The following is an 18,158-nucleotide window of genomic DNA, read 5'->3' as shown; positions in this document are numbered from 1 at the left end:
AGAAAATATTATTGGTTTGGAATTTTTGTTGTTTTCTTTCCAGTTTTTTCCTATGAATTTTTAATATAGTTGAGGTCATGTTGTATATTCAATTTTATATCCTGCCTTTTATTTTATTTAGCATTATAACGTAAGTCTACCTAACATTATTAGGAAGTTCTTATGAATATGTTTTTAGTGACTTCATTGTACTTTATGGAAAGGATGTGCCTTTCAGTACCTCATTAATTCACTTGTTTCACAATATTTGTTGCACTTACGTCATGTCAAGCACGCTAAACTGATAAAAGAATATGCGGCCCAGTCTCTGGCCTCTCAAAGCTTGTGTTTTCCCATTATTTGACTCCTGTAGCTACTTTCCAATTTACAGCTGATATGAATAATGTTGCAGTGATCATCCTTGTTTGCAAAACCTTTCCAAGGTTTCTTAGGTTATTGTTTCCAGACAATAAATTTTAAGTAGTGAAATTCCTGTTTTACTTTACCTTCATGGACATTAAATATTCTCTTAGTCATAGTTTAGCTAATTAAATGGGTAAAAAATTGTATCTTGTCATTTCAATTTGTATTTCTTTGATTTCTTCTTGAATACTCATCTCTTTATTAACCATTTCTTTTCTGTGAATTGTCTATTTGACAAGAGTACTATTTTTATTACCTGCAATTTCTCAGCGCCAGATCTGACTTTTTTCATTTCCTTTTACTGGCTGTGACCTGGGGATATATTAAGTATAATTTTGTTCCAAGCTTCTTTTTTCCCTCCTGGCCTTCTCCCACCTCACTTTTCTCTCCACTTCTTCCTGTCTTGAAGGGGAGTTGGGTGAGTCACATAAAGGCTACAGCAGGTGGCAAATTAAGTGAATTCCCCAGAGAGACTTCTCAGAATGCTGTGAATGGTGCTGATGTCAATTTGGATGCAAAAAGAGTGAGGAGGAAATGGGTTGGTAACTCGGATGCTAAATTTGTTCTTGCGAAGCCCTGGGATCTTATGGACGATGGTTCATTCAGCAGACATCTTTAGAGTATCTGTTGTGTGCCCAGATATGTGTGGGCTTGTATTTGCTGGAGAAGACACACATGAAATAGGTGACAATGAGTAATTAACTGTGTACATCTCGCAGAGATTCAGACTCAGTGGAGATGTCCAGCAGACGGTTGGAAATTTCCATCTGTGACTTAGAAGACCCAGGGGAGGATGAGTAGCTGGTACAGGGGCAGACACAGCAGGAGGGAAAGAACCAGAAGAGGGAGGTATCACAGAAGCCAAGGAAAGAGAGGGTTTCAAGAAGAGAATCTTGGCCTGGCATGCAAGACTTCCACAGTCCAGTTCCATCCTCGTTCCAGTACAAGGGAGTATGTTTGGGCAACGTCATTTAGGCAACAAAGAGATGATAGTATCATCCTTCTCTCCTTCATTCATTTCTTTGTTGATTCAATTTTCTTTCCTGGTACTGGGGTTTGAACCTGGGGCCTTACACATGGTAGGCAAGCATTCTACTACTGAGCTACATCACCAGCCCTTTTCATTTGATTTTGAGATAGGGTCTCATTAAATTGCCTAAGTTGGCCTAGAACTTGTAATCCTCCTACCCCAGCCTCCTGAGTAGCTGAGATTAGAGGTGTGGCCACCACACCCAGCTTGATTCGATATTTCTGCTGCCAGGTGCCAAGCACTCTAGACCCCGAGGGAAACAGAACCGATAAGGCTCAGCCCTTCTGCCACCATCTAAATGGGAAGCGTAGATGGGCGTAGAAACAAATCTCTGACCTAGGTGCTGTGGTCCATTTGTTCAACAGGTATTTATTGGATATCGAAGGCAGGCCAGATACCAGAACAATGGAAGGAAGCGCTATTGCGCTTTATCTGCTTTAAGCAGACTGTGATGCCTCTTTGTGGAAATCAACAGTCGTATCTCTGAGAGTTTTTGAGGCTTTTAGAGAAGAGGCCGATGCCAAAAGTAAGAATGCAGAGAACTCATCTCTCTGGGCTTCAGTTCCCCATCTGTAAAATGAGGGCTTCAACTTTGTATCTACCTATCGTAGGATTTATCACAGGCATGGTGAGTCCACTGGACTGTGAGTGCTCTGAGGGTAGGGATCACACGGGCCCTATTCCTTGGCACAGGATAGACCTGGTAAATATATGTGGAAGTGACACTTTCTCAAGGACCATACAGGTCAGACGGTCTGTGCTCTGGCATTGCTAAAACAAAGGCCCAAATACATTCTGTGATTGCCCAAAAGGAATGCTGATTAATTTTTTTAATTAATTTTTTATTTTTTAATTTTTTTAGTGGTACTAGGGTTCCTGGAAACCCTTCTACCTCCGGGCTACACTCCCAGACTAATATATATATATATATATATATATATATATATATTTTTTTTTTTTTTTTTTTTTTTTTTTTGAAACAGGGTCTCTTAAGTCAGTGCGGCTGGCTTCGAACCTGCTCCATCCTCCTGTCTCCGCCTCCCAAGCATGGGGATTACAAGCATGCGCCACCACGCCCAGCTTAATGCTGATAAATTTTGAAGCTAAATCTTGAAGGACTTCTCAGGATGGGTACCCTCTGACCTGGAGCTCAAAGCCTACAAAGGATCACAGAAGTCAGGGAAGTGCTTCATAATACTTGGTCCTGGATTCCAGTGACTCCTTTCCTCCCTAATCAGTTACTATCTATGTGTCTTTGGACTCCAATTTCCTTACCTGTAAATCATTAGTGACAATGATACATGATATGCTGGAAAGAGCAATGGACATGGAGTTGGAATATTTGGATTTGAGTCCCAGCCAAGTCAAAATGTATTTACTTCGGGCGGGCGTGGTGGCGCACGCTTGTAATCCCCATGTTTGGGAGGCGGAGACAGGAGGATGGCACAGGTTCGAAGCCAGCGGCGCTGGCTTAAGAGACCCTGTTTCCAAAAAAAAAAAAAAAAAAGGTCTGGGAGTGTAGCCCGGAGGTAGAAGGGCTTCGAAGCCAGCCGCGCTGGTTTAAGAGACCCTGTTTCCAAATAAAAATATAAAATAGGTCTGGGAGTGTATCCCGGGGGTAGAAGGGCTTCCAGGAACCCCAGTACCACCAAAAGAAAAAAAAAAAAAAAAAGTATTTACTTTGTAGCTATGTGGTCTTGGGAAAGTCACCGAGTGCCTGGGTCTGTTTCCCTGACTGTGTAAGGAAGAAGTCAGGCTGAATGACACCTCTTATGTCTACAGTGTCTGTATCACAGGGTCACTGTCAGGATCTATGAGATGGGGGACCAAAGCCTTTATAAACTGCAAGGTCCTCTATGATGTGGTCTGCAATGTGGGACAGATGGGCGTAATATCAAGTCAGCTCCAAAGGACCTTTCCCGACTCAGTCTCTGCTTCTCCCAGGCTCCACGAAGTTGCGCTTCCTCTCCAGTTTCCTCCCATCCCCTTGGGACAGGATGCCTCGGCTCCCAGCTGCTATGACACACAAAAGGCTTGAAGTGGAGCATCTGTGGGCTGGAGGGTGTGGATGGAGAGCGCCAGCCTTCAGGCTCTCATTATGTGCCACCCAGCTCCCCCTCCAGCCTGGCCTGGAGGAAGTGAACTGAGGAGGGGGAGAAAGCAGTCCCTCTGGGGAAGCAGGAATCAGGGATAGGGCCCCAGAGTTAAGCTCTCACTCACTGTGCGACCCGCAGGTTCTGTCACTGCTCTGGGCCTCCTCCTCTTTGGAGGGACCAAAAAGAGGAGGCCATGTGTAGGATGTCGCAGACCTTATTTCCACGAACTCTGAGGTTCTAAATGCATTTCCCCTCACGCAGCACATAGTCAGCCTTTGAGTTTCATCTACTAGCTTCTTATTAAGTGCCTACCTACTATGTGACAGGCACTGAGGTTGCACAGCTGAGATTTAGCTAATATTTTGTGATCTCAAAAAGAAGACAGATAAATACAGATAAATAAACCAGTAACTATAATACATACAATGATATAATGCCAGACCTTTCATGGGGAGGGTAAGAAGCTCCTCCGTGTGTGTGTGTGTGGGGGGGAGGATGTTAGAGAAAACTTTAGAGAAGACCTTTGAGTGAGGCTGTGGATTATAGAAGAGAAGGAGCAGCCAGGCGTGGTGGGACATGCTTGTAATCTCAGTACTTGAGAGTCTGAGACAGGAGGATCACAGGTTCCTGCCTGGAGGCAAAATGTTCAATCCCCAGTACCACAAAATAAATAAATAAATAAATAAATAAATAAATAAATAAATAAGGAGCAGTCTAGGCAGAGATCAGCTATGCCAGGATGCAAGGGTGTGAAGGAGCAAGTGTGTTTGGGAGACCATAGGTAACAAGGCAGACCTGGAGCTCATTGGTTCCGTCAAGGAAAAAGACCCAAGATCCTGGAAAGGAAGCCTGAGCTAGATCTTGCAGGTTACCTATCTACTGAGAAGCTGTGAACTTTGGAAAACCAGGGATGGGCCAAGCGCTGATTGCATGTATATCCTCATCACTCTAAACTTCTCTATCATGTGAGATTACAATGCACCAAAAAAGTGTATTTTTTTTAAAAAAGGAAGGGGGGCATGGTGGTGCACACTTATAATCCCAGTACTTGGGAGGCTGAGACAGGAAGATTGCAGGTTTGTGGCAGCCTCAGCTACTTAGTAAGGCCCAGTTTCAAAATATGAATAAAAAGCCAGACGTGGTAGCACATGTTTGTAATCCCAGCATTTGGGAGGCTGAGACAGGAGGATCGCAGGTTCGCGGACAGCCTCAGCTACTACTACTACTTAGTGAGGCCCTTTACAACTCAGTGAGACCCCGTTTCAAAATAAAGAATAAAAAATAGGGCTGGGGGTGTAACTGAGAGATCAAATGCCCCTGGGTTCCATCCCCAATACCACACACACAAAAAAAAAAGACTAAAAAATAGGGGCAGGGGGTATGGATCGGAGGTAAAAATGCCCCTGGGTTCAATCCCCAGGACTACAAGGAAAAAAAAAAAAAGGAGGAGCTTCTACACATTGTTTCAGGCACCCAACAAACCCATCCTTTCAACAAGTGCGTGTTGGAGCACTCCAGCCTGTGTGTGTGGTGCTGTGCCAGCCCTGGAGACGCACTAGTAAGCGAAACCAGACATCCTGTTCTTGTGGCACTTGCAGTTTGGCAGGGGAGACAGACCCTAATCAAATAATTACACAAATAAATGCAAAATTACAGCGAGGATGAGTGCTACAAAGGAGAAGCACATGGTGCCAGGAAAGCACATAATTGGAACATTTGATTTTGCCAGGGTGGTCGGGAAAGCTTCTCTGCCTAGCCGAGCTCTGAGGGAAGGAAGAGTATCATCGCAAAGAAAGAAATAGGATGGTTGGGGAAGCGGACTTTCCTGCCTAAGCACCCCCATCCCACACAGGTTTATCTTCTACAGTAAACAGACCCTATAGTTTTTAAGCAAGGACTGTGTTGTAGCCATCTTAACCATCTTGGCATAAAATCAGTGCCCAGTGATGATTTGAAAGACAGGGAGAAGGTCAACCCTGCGGGTGCTTTAGCTGTGTGAAGGTAGCAGCCCTCCACCCATCTTCCTCCAGAGGCTTTCTAGTCCACGTGGCTGTTCCGGTCATTCTGCTAACTGTCAAGGTCCCTATGGCAGGCAATTGAAATATCAGGGATGGAGGCTCACAACAGGAGCCTGAGGCTCTTGGGAGACAGAGATCTGGCTTTACTTAAGCCCCGTCATCTTCCCTGTCTTGTTCTTTTCAAGCCTCAGTTGTTCCTTTGGTGGAATGGCGATTTTGCTCCTCCTCTCACATAGTGTCTTTGGGAATTAACTGAGATAGTAGGAGGAAAAATTTTGCAAACTCTTATAGTTAAACACAGGATTTAAATATTTGGAGAGCTGCCAGGAGTAAAGCATTAAATTTATTCTCTGTGTCTCCAGAGAACAGAGTTAAATCAATGGATGGAACGTACCACATGCAGATGTCAGCTCAGCAAAAGCAAGAGCGATTCTAATAATGAGGATGGTCCATCAGCGGGATGACTGCCTTGGGAGGTAGTAGGCATCCAAGGCTGGAAATACTCATATCAGTGTGGTGTGGAAGGAATTTCTCTTATGAGCGGGGGAGTGGACTGAATAACTTCTAGCTCTCCTTTTAACTTTAGAATTTAACAGTCTGCCAGGCGTGGTGATACAGCTTGTAATCTCAGTACTTGGGAGGCTGAGCTAGGAGGATCATAGCTACTCAGTGAGGCCCTCTGCAACTTAGTGAGACGCTGTTTCAAAATAAAGAATAAAAATAGGTCTGGGACGCCGGGCACGGTGGCGCACACTTGTAATCCCTGCGCTTGGGAGGCGGAGACAGGAGGATCGCGCAGGTTCGAAGCCAGCCGCGTTGGCTTAAGAGACCCTGTTTCCAAATAAAAATATAAAATAGGTCTGGGAGTGTAGCTTGCAGGTAGAAGGGCTTCCAGGAACCCCAGTACCACCAAAAAAAAAAAAAAAAAATAGGTCTGGGGGTGAAGCTCGGGTGTAGCTCAGAGGTAGAAGACCCCTGAGTTCAATCCTTGGTATCCCCCCCCCCCGAAAAAATTAACAATCTGATAGTCAAGGCAAGGGGAAGATCTGGGAAAGGGCATGTGATGGGGAGCGTGGCACAAACAGAAATGTGGAGCAGAAATGAGCGGGGCATGTGTGGGTGATGGGAGGAATCTCCAAAAAGAAACAAAGGGTCCGTGTCAGTGAATTTTAGTTGAGCATCTGTGTGCTGGCTGCTTGTGATTTCACTGAAGCTTTGCAAGTAATTTCTAGCCTCAGCAGAAGGCAGACTGTTGGTCCCTGGAAGCCTTGGCCACGGTTGGAGGACATCCTTCCTGGGGGCCGCAGAGTGGATTGGGACCTGTCCCAGGGGGCCAAGGAGCAACAGGAATATGCAGTCTGATTGGACTATAGACTATTGAAGATGTACAGGCTTTGGTCAAAAGGTGGAATTTGAATCCTAACTGCCTTTCTGTAGCTTGTGACTCTAGCAATTGACTTAACTTCTGTGACCCTCAGTTAACGTGCACTTGAAGTGGGGATGGAGCTGGGCGTGGTGACACATGCTTATAATCCCAGCACCTGGGAGGCTGAGACAGAAGGAACAAACAGGTTCGAAGCCAGCCTCAGCTACTTAGTGAGGCTCTCAGCAACTTAGTGAGACCCTGTTTCCAAATAAAATAGAATATAGGTCTGAGAGTATAGCCCGGAGGTAAAAAGCCTCTGGGTTCCACCCCCAGTACCACCAATAAAATAAAATAAAATAAAGTGGGGATGCAAACTTGACCCGCTCCAGGCTGATGTAACAATTAAGAGAAATAATACAGAGTGAACGATATCTTGGAGAGCACAGGCTTTGGAATCAGTCCCAAGTCTGATTCTGAGTCTGCCATGAACTGACCACAGGATCCTTGGGCAAGTTATTTCATTTTGCTCATCTGTAAGTAGAGATCATGGTATTTTAGGAGGTTCTTTTAAAATTAAATAAAAAGTTGGGCATGGTGGCGCACGCTCGTAATCCCAGCATTTGGGAGACTGAGACAGGAGGATCGTGGTTTGCCGACAGCCTCAGCTCCTTAGCGAGGCCCTCTGCAACTCAGTGAGACCCTGTTTCAAAATAAAGGATAAAAAACAGGGCAGGGGGTGTAGCTCGGAGGTCGAATGCCCCCGGGTTCCATCCCCAGACCCGCAAAAAAATTAAATAAATAAATAAATAAAATTAAATGTAATGGGGAAAGTGCTTAGTGTGTGCCTGGCATATAGCAATGCTCAACTAGTAGTTTTATTTTATTATTACAAATAATAAGTGAAATCCTGTATGTAAAGTGTTTACAGAAGTACCTGCCTGGCACATAGTAGGAGTAGGTGTTCAGCTGATGCTAGCTCCCATCCCCCTTGCCTGTGTGTCTCTCCGTCACACTGCCAGGGCTGCTGCAGGCCAGGGCGGTGGTTGCTCATGCTGCTGTCCAGCCCTTGCCATAATGTTCTGCTCATACAAAGAACTCAGCGAACATCTTTTGCTTAGAAGTGACTTGATTGTCCTTAATGACACGGTCTCCTTCCTTAAGTAGCCAATGAGTCATTCCCCTTTCTTTCTCCTCCTTCCTGTCTCCTCTTTGGTTCTATTTCTGACTCTCATCAGTGGGAGAGGAATCAATGTTCATCAATGTGATTTTTAAAAATAAAAGACAGAGGGAGGTTTAGGAGCAATTCTCTGGGCTACTTTCCCTTGAGCACAGACTGGTGAGAGCGGATTTGTTTTTTAAGCTTGCTTTTCTTCACATGAAATAACAAAGCAAGATCAACAGTAAAAACATTAGCTACAGCCGGGCGTGGTGGCGCACACTTGCAATCCCAGTACTTGGGAGGCTGAGACGGGAAAATTGCACAGGTTCGAAGCCAGCCTCAGCTACTTAGTGAGGCTCTCAGCAACTTAGCGAGACCCTGTTTCCAAATAAAATAGAAAATAGGTCTGGGGGTGTAACCTGGAGGTGGAAAGCCTCTGGGTTCCATCCCCAGCACCACAAAAACAAAAACAAAACATTAGCTACTATGAGCTTTCCTGAGCACCTCATGTGCCCGACGCTCTGCCAGCCTCTACCCGTGCGTTATCTCTAATTCTCATGCGACTACTTTCAGGCCAGGATTGTTATCACCACTTTACGGATGAGGAAACTAAGGCCTAACATTTTTTTTTCTTTTTGTACAGGGGATTGAACACAGAGGTACTCTACTAGAGGTACTGAGCTATATCCTCCGTGCTCCTACCCCCTGGTCAAGACAGGATCTCACTAAGTTGCCCATATTGGCCTTGAACTTGCTATCCTCCTGCTCCAGCTTCCTAAGAGGCTGGGATCACAGTCACACACCACTGTACCCAGCTAAGACTTAATAATAATAAAAAATTTTAAGTTAAATAATAATTGTACTCATATTTGATTACTTACTGTGACTCAGGTATTTAAAAACATTTTATCTAGAGTGGAGTATGGTAGAACATGCCTGTAATCCCCATACTTGGAAGGCTGAAATTGGAGGATGGCAGGTTCAAGACCAGTCTCAGCAATTTAGTAAGGCCCTCAGCAACTTAGTGAGACCCTGTTTCAAAACAAAAAATAAAAATTAGAGCTGGGGATGTAGCTCAGAGGTACAGTGCCCTGCGTTCAATCCTCAGTACCCCTCCACACACACACATACACATTTTATTTAAACACAAAAATCCAGCCGGGCGTGGTGGCACATGCTTGTAATCCCAGCATTCGGGAGGTGGAAACAGGAGGATCATGGTTCAGCTACTTAGTGAGGCCCCTTGCAACTCAGTTAGACCCTGTTTCAAAAATAAAGAATAAAAAAAAAATTAGGGCTGGTGGTGTAGCTCAGAGGTAGAATGCCCCTGGGTTCCATCCATCCCTAGTACCACAAAAAGCAAAAAATAAAAAATAATAAAAAATAAAAAAAATAAACACAAAAGTCCTACAAAGTAGGGTTTTATTCCATATGTGAGGCAGAAAGTTTCAAAGAGATAAAATAAGCAACCTGTCCAAAATCACATGACTTAAGCTAGGTGTGGTGGCACATGCTTGTGATCCCAGCTACTCAGGAGGTTGAGGCAGAAGGATCACAAGTTCGAGGCTAGTCTTGGCAACTTCATGAGACCCTAATTCAAAAAAAAAAAACAAATAAAAAGGGCCAGAGTATAGCTCAAGGTAGAACGTTTGCCTGGCATGTGCAAGGCCCTTGGTACCTAGTACTGAACAAAACAAAACAAACTAAAACTATGGCAGATAATGGCAGAGCTGGGAATCAGACCAGCTCCTGCTGGACTCTTGAGCTCATCCATTTTTCCCTTTCCGTTAGGGGATCTAAGGGAAGCGTCCCATTGAAACTGTTTGGAGGCGTCTCTGGACAGGTTTGAACGGAGAGGAAGTGACCCATGGCATGGGAGCTGTCACTGGAGCTGGCCAGACCCTGGGAATCTGTCCCCGGGAAATGCAAATGCGATGACAGACGCTTCCATCTAGCTCACTAAGCACCAGCAATTGTTCCAGGCATTTTGCATGTAACTTTCTTCATCCTCAACAAGACTCTGGGAGGGAGGTATTATTATTCCCATTTTATAAATGAAGAAAATAAGTCCCCCAAAGGTAAAATGTCCAAGGAAGGGATTGTACAAGACCAGGAATACCAGGAGGCAGCGATCATTGGAAGCCATATTAGAGGCTGCCTATCATAGTCTCATGATAAGTTGGAGACCACCATTCACACCCAGAGGTCTAACTCCAGAGACCATGGTTTTAATCTCAAGCCTTTTTACTACTTAGCAGGCAGTGATTGAATCTCTACTGTTCAGAGCTCTGTGCTAGGAGTATAGAGATGAAACTAACTCCATGTCCAAGTTTATTAATGATTACATATTAAGATTTCCAAATAGCCAGGCATGGTGGTGCACGCTCGTAATCCTCACACTTGGGAGGCAGAGACAGGAGGATCATGCGGGTTCAAAGCCAGCCTCTCTGGCTTAAGAGACCCTGTTTCCAAATAAAATATAAAATTGGTCTGGGAGTGTAGCCTGGGAAAAGAAGGGTTCCATCCCCAGTACCACAAAAAAAAAAAAAAAAAAAAAAAAAAGATTTCCAAATAGTTGGGCATCAGTTGGATTACAAGTCTTTTCTGTCAATGAGCTGTTAATCCTTTGTCTTGAAATTTTGACCCTAAAAGATAAACTTCATTTCCCATAGCATAGCATTCTTTTCATGTAACTGGGGATTGGACCCAGGAGTAGTCTACCACTAAACTATACCCTCAGCTCTTTTTTTCTGTGGTTCTGTGGATTGAACCCAGGGGCCTTCTACCTCTGAGCTATATCCCCAGGCTGATTTTTTATTCTTTATTTTGAAACAGGGTCTCACTAAGTTTCAGAGGACTTCACTAAGCAGCTGAGGCTGGCCTTGAACCCGGATCCTCCTGTCTCAGCCTCCCAAGTACTGGGATTATAAGTGTGCACCACCACACCTGGCTACCCCAACCCCTTTTTATTTTTTACTTTGAAAAAAGGTCTTGCTGAGTTAGTGAGCACTGGTCTCAAACCTACAATCCTTCCATCTCAGCCTCCTAAGTTCTGGGATTCTAGGTATGTGCCACTGCTCCCAGCAATAGCTCTTTCTAGCTTTATTATTTACCCACTCCCATCTCCCACCATTTTAAAAATTCTTCTGGAGTAGTCATGGGCAAAAACTCTTTGTACTGCCAAAATACACTTCCTTCACTTCTCTGCTTAGAAAACCTTCCTTTAAATGGGAAGATCACAGGTTCAAGGCCAGCCTCAGCAACTTAGCAAGGTGTCTGCAACCTAGTGAGAACTTGTTTCAAAATAAAAAAGTAAAATAGAGCTGGGGGTATAGCTTGGAGGTAGAATGCTCCTCAGTTCCATCCCCAGTACCACAAGAAACAAACAACAACAACAACAACAAAACGCTCTTCTTTAGTCCCTCTGGGCTTCCTAGTTTTGTCAAATAAGCACATCTTCAAGATCATGCCCCCGGGCTCTGTGCAGATTCCACCAGTGGAGATTGTTATGTTGTCTACCACATATTTCTGGTTCTTTTTCTGGGTGTGTTGTGGGATTGTCCTTGCTTACCCTCGAAGTTGGGTTATGGATATTTGACTTGCTTTGGCCAGTGAAATGGAAACAGACGTTTTAAGGGCTAACACATGATCACGCACTCTCTTTCCTTCTGGTAACAGTTCTGTCAGTCTTTATCTTGGAATAAGAAAGACAAAGCAGCAATCCAGCCAACCTTTAGAGTGTATGTACCAGTAATGAACTCAAGCAGCTAATTATTTGGGGGATACATGTTACTGGAAGGCCCAGCCTCGCCTAACTGATACACTATCTCTGCTTTGAAGTCTTCTACAACTTCCCCAAACTACCATGTCTCCACCTTGCCTGAACTTGTGTTTCACCTTCTGTCTATACCACTTGCCTGAGTCTAAGGACATCTTGCTAATTACCAGCTGGTTGGTATGCTCTGGCCAACTCCACAACTCTGCTGAGGCTTCCTCAGAGCAGGGAGGGTGTCAGTTCTATTTTGTATCACACAAAGCATGGCTCGTGGCACGGGCGGTATACGGCAGTGGGTCTGGGAGTCAGCCGGACATTATTCGGATCCCAGGTCTGATACTTCTTGAGCAGTTTCTCGGAACTGTAGTTTCTTCCTCTGTCAAACAAGAGTAACAACACATACTCTACCTACAGGGCTTCCTTGAGTTTCTAGATAGCAGGTCAGGTGCAATCTATGAATAAATAATGGCACTGTAGTTATTATTGTTCTTATTTGTTTTATATATTGTTATAGATGGTATTCAGTAAGTGCTTGTGGAAAAATCGGTCTTTGTGCACTGGACTTGGAATCAGAAGCCCTGGGTTCAAGGCCTTGCTCTTGCCACCAGCTCTGTGACCTGGGGAAGGCCATCGGTCCTCTCTGCATTCTTAACTTTAAATATGAACGCGAGTGGCCCCTTTTCACAGCATTGGAGGTTGAATTCAAGACCTGTGAACTGCTGGCAAATGCTGAATCACTGAGCTACATCCTGGCCCTGTTTCATTTAATTAATTTATTTATTATTTTCTTGCAGTCGTGGGGATGGAAAACAGGGGCATTCTACCTTCAAGCTCCAACCCCAGCTCTATTTTTTATTCTTTATTTTGAAACAAGATTTCACTGAGTTGCAAAGGACCCAATTAAGTAGCTGAGGCTGTCTGCAAACCGAGATCCTCCTGTCTCAGCCTCCTGAATGCTGGGATTACAAGTGTGTGTCACCACGCCCGGCTTCATTTCATTTTTTAAGATTTTATAAAATTTAAATGAAATGCTATGCGAGGAGATATTTTATTCATGCTCATGCATTACCTGTAGTGACAGAGGTGGGCCAGTCCCTTGCGTGAGGATGGTGTAGACACCGTGAACACCCTGATGCGCTCCAGGAACAGCTGGCTGCTGCCCCTGCCTTGGCTCACTAGGCCTTGCCTTTCCAGCTAGCTGTGAGCTGCTCGCCATCAACAATGTCTTGGGCATGTTTTGTGGGGAGAGGAAAATGTTTGTTTTTCCTTATATAAGAATAGAGAGTAAATACAAGATGAAGCCGGGCATGGTGGTGCACCCGTGTAATCCCAGTACTTGGGAGGCTGAGACAGGAGGATCACAGGTTTGTAGTCAGTCTCAGCTGCTTAGTGAGGCCCTCTATAACTTAGTGAGACTCTTTCAAAATAAAAAATAAAAAAATAGGGCTGGGGTGTAGCTAGGAGGTAGGATGCCGTAGGATGCCCCTGGGTTCAATCCCCAGTACTCCCCCCTCCCCCCACACACACACAAAGAGTAATACAAGCCAGGCATGATAGCACATGCCTATAATCACAGTACTTGGGAAGCTGAGACAGTGGGTTCGCAAGTTTGAGGATAGTCTCAGTAACTTAGAGAGACTCTCTGTAACCTAGTGTGACCCTGTTTCAAAACAAAAAAAATAGGCTAGGGGTGTAACACAAAGGCAGTGCCCCCGGGGTTCAATCCCCAGTACCACACAAGCACAAAAAGTGAAGATAATAAAAATGCCAGTAATTCTTGTCCCTTTTTCAGGGATATCTCTATTATAGTAACCTTTTGATGTTTTTTACAGTTTTCTGCATACATATTTACAATACTGATATTATATCACATAAGCATTGTCTCATGTCATTATATTTCCTTACATACATTTGCATATATTTTCTTACACTTTAAATATTGTATCATTGAATGATGTTGATGGTACTTCTTCACTGTCTAAATAAAGTTATATTTTTAAGGACATTTATATATTACCATCATAAGGACATTTATATATTACCAAATTAATTTTTTTGGAGTACTGGGGATTGAACCCAGGGGTGTTCTACCTCTGAGCTACACCCTCAGCCATATATATATATTGTGTGTGTGTGTGCGTGTGTGTGTGGTACTGGGGTTCCTGGAAGCCCTTCTATCTCCGGGCTACACTCCCAGCTAAATAAAGTTATAGCAGACACGTATGTGCATAAATATTTGTCTGATTTTCTATTTTTGTAGAAAAAATTTTACAAGGACTATTTCTAGGTCCAAGGGTCTGAACATTTTTTAACGCTCTTGAGACTTTCAAATCTATTTCCAGGAAGGTCAAACCAAGTTCCATTCCCACAAATAAGGTTGTAGATCTCACTGCATCCTCCTCTATGACGAGAATCATTATTAATAGTAAGGTTGAAGCTTTTTAATTCAATAATTATGCACTTGTATGTCTGTGAGTCGTTCATGCCTCTTGCGATTTTCTATTGGGATTTTAATTACTTTCTTATTAATTTCTATGAGGCTTTAAAAATCACTTTATTCTAGTCACAAGCACCATGCAATACACATAATAGATGCTCCTTAAATATACCTTGGATTATTAGCTCATTGGCTTGGGGACTTTTTTAGGAACCAAAGTAGACTTTCTAGCAGGCTGACTTTTTCCTTTTCTTACCTAGGACACAGCTGGGCAGGAGCGATACCGGACCATCACCACCGCCTATTACCGTGGGGCCATGGGCTTCATTCTGATGTATGACATCACCAATGAGGAGTCCTTCAATGCTGTGCAGGACTGGTACAAGACTCCATTCATTCATTCATTCATTCATTCATTCATTCATTCATTCACTTAGCAAACTGTGAAATCCTAACATGTGCCCGGCCCTATGCTATGTGTTAGAGAAACTCAGATGAATTAGACATGGCTCCTGCCCTCAAGGAGTCCTCAGATGAGAGAAGTCAGAGCGGCAAGCCGGCAAATGTCACGTGGCAGGCACAGTGATGGAGAGAGGCGACTGGCTGTCGGAACCCAGGACAGGGTTCCCTGGCCCAGTTCAGAGTCAAAGAAGGTATTTGGGGGTTAGTGGCACACATGCCGCATTTTATAACATGGATAGGGCTTAGCTCAAGGGACAAATGATCGGAATTTCCAGAAAAAGAACACGGATGCGCAAAGCTGAGAAGGTAGGTGAGAGGACCGTGAAGGATGGTCCGTGTTGGGGTGAGAAGTTTGGATTTTATCCTCTAGGTGGTGACATTTGAAATGCAAATCAACACATTCAGATTTATGTCTGAGGAAGATTATTCTGGCTACAGTAAAGATTAAATTCACATAGTACTTCTCTATCTCTGGGCTGGGCTTGGGACCCAAGAACACATCCAGTTAAGTTCATAAAGATTCAATTTGCAATGGAAATCATTACAGCACCCCAGAGGTACAACCTCTGAGCCACTGTGTCTTTCTTACTGGGGCATTACACCCAGGAAGAATGGAGGATGAGGGGAAGGACGCGTGAGAGGGAGGGGCCAGCACTCAGTACTCAGTGCCCCTAATGAAAGGAGGATGGGAGAAAGGAGGGCACCTGTGCCACTGCTGTTCTTCGGGATCGGGGAAGCTGAGTGAGCCAGGCACCCAGCAGCAGTGCGGGCCAGCACCATGCATGTCTCCTGTTCCCTTTTGCCCATAGCTACTATAGTAGTTAGTTTTCTTTTACTATAGCAAAATGCCCAAGGCTAGATACTTTCTAAAGAAAAAGTGATTATTTAGCTCACAGTTTTGGAGGCTAAACGTCCATACAGGGTGGCACTGGTTCTTGCAAAGGCCCCCCTGGCTACATCACATCATGGTAGGAGCAGGTGCAAGAGGGAGAGATCACATGACAAGACTGGAAGCCAGAGAGAGATGGGAAAGAGGCCAAGAATAAACCTATTCCTTCTGAGGATAGCAACCCCAGTGACCTAATTCCTTCCCACTAGGTTCCACCTCCTAAAGATCCCACCAGCTCCTAACATTGACGTCCTGGGAGCCGAGCTTCCAACACATGTACCATTTGGGGACAAACCACATCAAAACCACAGCAGCTACCCTTTGAGGACTTCCTTCCTGCCGAGGAGCAGCTGTCATGACAGTGTGAAGCACCGCTGGTGGCATGGAGCCTTGAGCCTGGAGTGGTCTTGCAGGCTGCCGGCTGCACCTCCGCTCTTGTTACATGTTAGGGTGCCATGTTACTCCCGGCAGCCTTTGCTCTCTTTTTCTGCCTCCTAGCCATCCTTTTCTTCCTCCTTTCTCCCTCTTCCCTTTTGACGACTTTTTCTGCTATCGTCCTTTCTCCTTTCCTTTCCTCTTTTCCCTCTCCCTTCCCTTCATCTCCTTCAATGCTGTGCAGGACTGGTACAAGACTCATTCATTCATTTATTCATTCACTTAGCAAACTGAAATCCTAACATGTGCCCGGCCCTATGCTATGTGTTAGAGAAACTCAGATGAATTAGACAATCCCTCCTCCTCTCCTCCTCCTCTCCCCACTCCTCCCCGGAGTGACTCGCTCCATCATGATGTGCCTCCACACTGCTCATCCCCGGTTGGCCTTGACCTCTTTTCTCTTTTGCGTCAGTCTCTGCTCATTCCGCCTGAGAAACACCTGGTGACGATTTCTCCAAGAATAACCTGAGCTGGTTGCTAATCTGGGAGCCGAGAGAGAGGATGGGGTGGGAGGAGGGAGGAAAACGAGAAGAAGAGTAGTGTGGAGAGATCAGGAGAGTGGGCTTCAAGTGCCTGCCTTGAGTTTGAAGACTGTCTTTCTGAGCCCTGGCCTTTGAGATTTGCCCTGGGCAACAACTTGGTCTCAGCCTAGTTCTACCCCTCACCCTGTCCCCTGTGCTGCCTAAGCCCCAGTGCCCAGAATGGGGCCAGACTCTGCGAGCTCTCAGCAAACAGTGGGCGAGTGCATCCCGTCCTTCAAGGGAATGACTGCTAATCGGGGGTGCGAAGGTTGGTGGTGGGATGGGTTTTAGGATCAGACTCAATGATCAATAATAGGTCCACGTTGCGGTTAGATTGTTAGTGTCAGGTTAGGGTCACATTCAAGATTTGCTTCAGGATTAACCATTTGTTGGCCCAATCATTCATGAGACACTCATTAACACCTTCGCTGCTCTGTGCTGGGCGCTAGCACCCCAAAGATGAATAGGCCTGTTCCCGCCCTCAGGGAGAGACAGATACATTTAACCAAGTATAATAGGTGTCATGGTGAAGGTTCAGGGAACCCGGAGAGAAAGTGATTATACTTAATGGGGTGACTAGGAACAGAGTTAAGCCCATTTTTGCAAAAAAAAAAAAAAAAAAAAAAAAGACCCTATAATGTAGGGTCTGACTTTTTTATTTCTTTTGCTAAATTTTTGTTTCTAATTATAAAAGTAGTGCATGTTCATATGCAAACGTTTGAAAAGTACAAACATTTAAAAGGTATTTTTTAGCCGGGCGTGGTGACGCACGTGTGTAATCGCAGCATTTGGGAGGCTGAGACAGGAGAATCGTGGTTTGAGGACAGCCTCAGCTTAGTGAGGCCCTTTGCAACTCAGTGAGATCTTGTTTCAAAATAAACAATAAAAAAATAGGGCAGGGTGTAGCTTGGAGGTTGAATGCCCCTGGGTTCCATCCCCAGACCCTCAAAAAAAAAAAAATGTTTTAGAGGTGCACGCCTGTAATCCCAATACTTGGGAGGCTGAAACAGGAGGATCAGGCTTACAGCCAGCCTCAGCAATGTAGCAAGACCCTGTTTCAAAATAAAAAATGAAAAGGGCTGGGGGTATATCCTGGAATGTAGAATGCCCCTGGTTTCAATCTTTAGTTAGTTAAAAAAAGTTTTGAGCCCGGCGTGGTGGCGCATGCTTATAATCTTGTAATCCCCATGGTTGGGAGGCTGAGCAGGAGGATCGCACAGGTTCGAAGCCAGCCTCAGCTAGTGAGGCTCTCAGCAACTTAGTGAGAGCCTGTTTCCAAATAAAATATAAAGAATTGGTCTGGGAGTGTAGCCTGGAGGTAGAAAGCCTCTGTATTCCACACCTAGTACCACCAAAAAAAAAAAAAAAAAAAAAAATTTTGTAATCATCCTGTATGAAAAATACCACTGCTGATGTTTTGGTATCTATAAATAATGATGATCAAAGGCCTCAGTGAGGGGTTAGGAGTCACAGAGGAGGGAGAGCTAGCTGGGACTAGGGAAGCTTGAGAAGCTCCTGCAAGGGACTGTGGGATCAGCACTGGGCTCTGGAGGAGGAGCTGGCTTTGG

At 44.7% G+C, this 18,158-nt stretch overlaps 1 protein-coding gene across 1 annotated transcript in view; it reads left to right on the top strand.

Annotated features, from left to right (window-relative positions):
• RAB3B (RAB3B, member RAS oncogene family) overlaps positions 1–18,158 on the top strand; it is a gene marked incomplete at both ends in the record, with an annotated part of 63,506 nt that overhangs the window by 30,614 nt on the left and 14,734 nt on the right. Inside the window, one exon of the mRNA XM_080690803.1 lies at positions 14,544–14,662. Within this exon, the coding sequence (XP_080546929.1) occupies positions 14,544–14,662 (119 nt within the window). The remainder of the gene's footprint in view (positions 1–14,543; positions 14,663–18,158) is intronic.

This window comes from Muscardinus avellanarius (genome assembly GCF_963383645.1).
Source record: "Muscardinus avellanarius genome assembly, chromosome: 3".
Taxonomy (NCBI): domain Eukaryota; kingdom Metazoa; phylum Chordata; class Mammalia; order Rodentia; family Gliridae; genus Muscardinus; species Muscardinus avellanarius.
The sequence above is the reverse complement of the archived record's forward strand: the minus strand, read 5'-3'. Positions and strand labels throughout refer to the sequence as shown.